Source organism: Echinops telfairi, unplaced genomic scaffold (assembly GCF_000313985.2).
Source record: "Echinops telfairi isolate 266 unplaced genomic scaffold, ASM31398v2 ScPeMD7_3;HRSCAF=10, whole genome shotgun sequence".
In the NCBI taxonomy this organism is placed as follows: Eukaryota; Metazoa; Chordata; class Mammalia; order Afrosoricida; family Tenrecidae; genus Echinops; species Echinops telfairi.
In genome coordinates this window covers 61,023,214-61,028,835 of record NW_022103899.1, presented here as the reverse complement: position 1 = coordinate 61,028,835, position 5,622 = coordinate 61,023,214, and the positions used below count along the sequence as shown (strand labels likewise).

At 56.1% G+C, this 5,622-nt stretch overlaps 1 protein-coding gene across 5 annotated transcripts in view; it reads right to left on the bottom strand.

Moving 5' to 3' along the window:
• Nucleotides 1-5,622, bottom strand: part of AGAP1 (ArfGAP with GTPase domain, ankyrin repeat and PH domain 1) — a 416,730-nt gene that overhangs the window by 176,469 nt on the left and 234,639 nt on the right. For all 5 annotated transcript variants that reach the window (XM_045295022.1, XM_045295029.1, XM_045295039.1 and 2 more), the window contains one exon: nucleotides 1,699-1,803. In XM_045295022.1, coding sequence (XP_045150957.1) covers nucleotides 1,699-1,803 — 105 coding nt within the window. The remainder of the gene's footprint in view (nucleotides 1-1,698; nucleotides 1,804-5,622) is intronic.

The following is a 5,622-nucleotide window of genomic DNA, read 5'->3' as shown; positions in this document are numbered from 1 at the left end:
TGCCAGGCTACCTGTCAAGCAGATCCAAGAAGGGCAGGGAAAATGTGCCTGGCATTGGGAACAGAGCCCTGCCCATGGCCAACCCAGGGGCTTTCTGGGAAGCCCAGGAGGACGCCGAGCCTGAGTTCCAAGCCAGGGCACAGCATGGTCCCCCAGCTGACCCCCTTGCTCAGGTCTCCTTAGCGGGGCCTGGGTGGTGGCAGATGAAGAAGAGGCTACACTCTCCAGGGTGAGGGCACTTCCTTATCACTGGCTGCCTCTTCAAGGTGCCCCCTGAAGGTCCCTGTTGGAGCAAAGAGGGGTCTCTCGTCATCCGGTGGGGCTGCCCCTGCCCATCTGGACCACAATCCCCCATGGTGCCACTTCCCTGCTCAGGGGCAGGCCTCCCACCCCCAGTCAGGGATCCCTCATGTACAATTCTCAGAGGACAGAAGGCGCTGGCCACAGAGGACACACTCGTGTTGCTTTCCGTCCATCTGTCACAGCCGAGTGTCTTAGGTTGAGTTTAAGGAGGCTTGGTGGTGCAGTGGGCTAGGCGTTGAGCTGGTAACTCGTACCTTTGGTGGTTCAAACCCACCAGATGCTCCTTGTGAGGGAGAAAAATGAGGTGTCGGCTTCTATAGAGATTTAGTCTCTTAATGCCCTTGATGATGGTCAGACTTGGTCTTACGTACTTTAAGCACATTATCAGGAGGGACCAGGCCCTGGCCAAGAGCAGCATGCTGGGTAAAGTGGAGCGGTGGCCAAAAGGGGTGTTTGGAGGAGCGTACCATTGCCATCAAGATGCCCATTCCTAATTCCTCGCACGCACAGGCCATTTTACAAGGAATTCACAGCGTCAGAAAATGAAGACCTTCACACGGTGCCATCAATGACCGCCCGGCTAAGGCTATTCTCGCCACCGTCGAGCCAATTCTGACACACAGCGACAGTGCAGGGCTACCCGGTGGTTTCCAAGGCTGCCTATCTTTATGCAGCAGAGAGCCTCGTCTTTCTCCCGAGGGGCAGCTGGTAGCTTCAAACCACCAACCTTGCGGTCGGCAGCCCAAGTAGATATTTCTCTAAATCAGATCTCCATCCAGCCAGGCTCAACCAGACTGCTGGGATGACGCTAAGAAGAAGCCCATCCCTTTCGAGACTCACTTGAGGCTCCCAGTGAGAACCAGCAGGGGGAGGCAGGTCAGCCCCTCGGAAGGATGAAGTGCAGCGTTTGAATCTCATAGCAAATGCCAGCACCACCGTGGCCACTGCAACAGAGGGAGGCCCCTCTTGCCCCCAAACGGCCCCAGGCTGGGATCTGACTAACACTGACGTCCTGACTCGCACTGAATTTGCGGGCTTGTGTCCAGGCCAAACGGGGCTGCCTCCTGGGTGCAGGTGGGACTGTGGCTGGTGTCCAGAGGCTGAGATGGATGGAGGTCCACCTGCCACGAAGCTGATTCAACACCGCGCTGTGATAGTGCCTCAGTGGGGCTTGAGAGACGCTCTGGGAACAGGAGAGAGGGGGACACACAGGGCAAGGGCAGAGCCGCAAGGGACAGGAGATGGTCTAGCTCATGGCTGAGCGGGAGGCCAAGCTGACCCGTTAGGTTCACAAAGGGATGAAAGGGAGGGTGGTGGTGGTGGTGTGTGTGTGTGTCAGGGTGGGGAGAGGCTGAGGTCTGTGCCTGCTAACTGCTTCGAGGATGGGGTACTCACATGTAAACTGGGGTGGTAGGTCAGCACGCCATTGTCACACAGGGTGACGTATTTCTTCTTCCACTCTTTGTTCAGCGACTTGCCACTTCGCTTTAGGAGCACGCCCTGCAAGGGGAGAGGAGCCCAGATTAAATGTCGAGCAAGTTCAACAGGGGACAGGGGGAGAAACCGGGTGCAGAGGGTGGGCTTCGGGACTTAGCAACGCCCTCTTATCCCTGCCTCCTTAAAAAAAAAGGAAGCGGCACTCTCTTCCAGCTGCTAATTCTTGTTTTCTTCTCTTGTACACAAAACCAACGTCTTCGCGTAGGAACGCAGTGTGGGCACAACTGAGCTTGTGACGCAGGGAGTATGAAAGACGGGCCAGTCCTTCAGGTGCAACAGAACAGGTTACGACGTGCTACCAAGAAGTGCAACACAACATGTTACGGTGTGCTACGTTTTCATCACTGAGTTACAAGCTCATGTCGGAGCACCTGGGAAACTCAACCCACTGCCACCCAGTCGATGCCGGGGCGTAGTGACCCCACACGACCCACAGGTTTCACGCAGCCATCAATATACTTCTTTACCAACCCTTTCATTTCTGACTTTTAGTGGACGCACTGCATTGGGGAACTCTGCAGCACAGGGACACTACTTTGACGACTCAGGTGTGCCTGCCCCAAACCAAGCTATTTTCAATGGCCTCCTGTGCGTGTGACAGTTGGACATCGAAGGATGATCTAAGAATCACGGCACTTGAGTTGGGGGCGAGTGAAGAAGACTGGAAATGCCATGGACTGCCAAAAGAACAGACAGACCTGTCCCGGAGAAGCATAGCCAGAGCGCTCCTTAGAGCAAGGGTGCTCAAACCACGGCCCCGCGGGCCACATGCGGCCCCCCAAGGACAGTTATCTGGCCCGCTGGGTGTTTTTGCCCGTTTTGTTTGTTTCCTTCAAAATAAGGTCTGTGTGGTCGGGTCGGTGCACTCGGAGCTGTTGGAGTGTGAAAGCGGGACGGGAACCTGGTGGCACCATGTCTTTCTGCGGCTTCTCCGGGCGAGGTTTTCTCTAGCCGCTCCAAGTACGAGCACTCGTCACGTGGCCAGCCTTCACGGAGACCATCCACGATGATAGCGTGGCCAAGCGGCGAGCGCAATCAGCCTGAAGCCTTTAAGGTGTCCTGCGGTAAATGTGGCCACGGGCTTGGCCACGAGTTCCTCAATGATGGCCCCAAGCGGGGGCAGTCCCGCTTCTGAATATTCAGCAGTTCCCCAAAGTTCATCCCTAAAGGCAACAAATATGCCTCCCAGGGAAGTAAGCGGGCAGCCCAACCCCAAGCAGCCACAGGCATTGGTCACCGGCCTTTAGAACTACAGCCTACTGACCTTCAGGCAGGGAGGGCTGGATGGGGGGCAGGGGCGGTGTTTCCTGATAACCCTACCCCCTGTGCCAGGATGGGGCCGAGGGCTGGTTCATCTTGGCCTCGGAGGCTCGAGGCTGGGACTCTGGTCTTAGGGTGTCTGTGTCTTGAAAGACATAACACCCTTGGCTTCTCTCCTCGGCCTGGCGCCCCCTCTCTGCCTGTCTGGTCTCACCCTATGAGCCCCAATTCCCAAAGGGGCTCCAGCCCTCAGCAGGGCCCATGCTGACCCCCTAAGTTGTGTGAGCAGATGCAACCACTACATGGCCATATCCCAGTCGTGGGTCCAGCCCGGTCACTGCATGAATCGCTCTGGTCAAATCCTTCCAGGCTGACCAGGGCACTGATGGTCTGTGATCTGCTGGGGCATGCAGACCAGTGGCACAACCCCTGAGCCCCAGGTCTCCATCTGTGTGGAAGAGCAGCCACTGATCCATGGTCTTCCTACCAATCCCCGGTGGGGCCTGGGAGGTCTGTACCTGCCAAGCCTGCCCCAGGGGAGTTCGTCCAGAGCTCCTGGTGGCGGCCTCACCCTCTCCCACCTCACCCTCTCCAACTTTCTGAACTGATCGGCTGGAAACTAATAAAGCAAGGAGACCCAGCAGGCTGCCGTGTCCATGACTGGGTCTGTCTCCACCCTTAAAAAAAATGTGCAGTGTGCATAGGAATTTGTTCATAGTTTTAAAAACTATAGTCCGGCCCTCCAACGGTCTGAGGGACAGTGAACTGGCCTCCTGTTTAAAAAGTCAGAGACCCCTGCCTTAGAGGCTCACATACTTTGGACACGCTGTCAGGAGTACCAGTCCCTGGAGAAGGGCATCACACTTGGTAGAGCGGAGGGGCAGCGACAAAGAGGGAGGCCCTCAAGGGGCTGCGGTGGCAGCACGGATGGGCTCAAACCTAGCAACTGCGAGGATGGCGTGGGACTGGGTCCGGTTCTGCTCTGCACAGGGTTGCTAAGAGAAGGAACCGACCCCCGGCACCTCCTTTCAGTGAAACCCTGTTATAATTTCTTGACAGCCGTTCAGAATTTGCAAGGGGCACATTTGGGATAGTGGATTCAATCCTGTCTCTCTTTGGGCATTTGACCAATTCCCTGCCAAACTTGCACCTCGCTGCCAAGCGTTGCTGGGTGAAGACAACCTATTGAGTCTACCACATCCATTCCACACTTCTCTCCCCACTTCTGGGTCTTCCCGGCCTGCCTCACCTCACTGCCATCAGGTGGGTGCCGACTCATAGCAACCCTACATGGGGGACAGGAGAACTGCCCCTACGGGTTTCCGAGAGTGCCACTGTTGAGGGGAGTACACAGCCTCACCTTTGCGGTTTTGAACTACTGACCTTGCAATTAGCAGCACAAAGCATACGCTACCAGGGCTCCTTCCCATCTGCCTGTTATTAGGTGCCATGGACCCTGTGCTCCACTGAACGGCACACTGCCTGGTCCTGCACCATCCTTACACCCGATGCCTGCCCAGCTCAGTTCACCACAATGTTAGCATCCTCCGTCTCTCTCCTTCGGGAGTCTCCTAACTCCTGCTTCCTCCCCACTGACAATAAAATGAAAGAATCCCAGTCGAGCTCTCCTGCTGTCTGTTACATGCTTAAAGGCCCCGAACCCACAGTCCCCTAGCCAATCCTGACTCACAGCCAACCTACAGAGGGTTTCTGAGAGTGTGAGCCTCCCCACCCCCAGGATGAGGTCACCTTGTTACAAACCCAGGGGACAGGCATGCTGGCCGTGTGGTAAGGGGAGTGGGCAAGGACCTCCCCCATTAGCAGTGCAGTAATAAATAAGCAAAGGCTTAGGGCCACTGGGGGGTGCTCCCTGGTGGGATTCCTGAGATTTTTAAACTTAGCATAACAAAACCTCAAACAAGTTCTGCTGTGGGCTGGCATTTTTCCATCATCCATTTCAGATGGAATTCCCACAATACAGGGCCTGGGGTCACCTGGGTGTCACTGGAAGATCAGAGATGGCCCAGCCTTAGAGAGCTTTGTCCTGTGGTGGGGAAACAAACCGAAGAGCCCACAGCTGACCTGATGGGGGAGGGGGTGTTTGGGGGGTGCACACGAGAGCACAGCCATGGCTCTGGGGGTTCCTTTCATGAGCTAATTCTAGACTCATCACTACCTCCCCTCCCCTCCCCCCGGGGGCTACAAAGACTGGGGAAAAGGGGATTCCAATTAGGAAATGGGCAGAGAGAGGACTTCCTAGTTTGGGGGACCACATGAGAGAAGAACTGGCTTTGGCGCAAAATGTCATCTCTTCGAGGGACCTTGTCTCTGAAAAGAAAAAAAGGACCCCCCAAGATGCCAACAAGAAAAAGACAAGGGGTGCAAGGGACAGGTGGGCAGAGGCTGGCGGACACGCCACCGAAGACGACATCCAGGTAGCCAGCACACGCGTGGAAAACGCGCTCCCGAGACCCCTAGCCTTCGGAGAGATGCCACTCAAGACGTCTGACTCCCCGTGACCAGCAAAGTCCCTAACCCACAGAACCAAGTGCCCACGCTGCT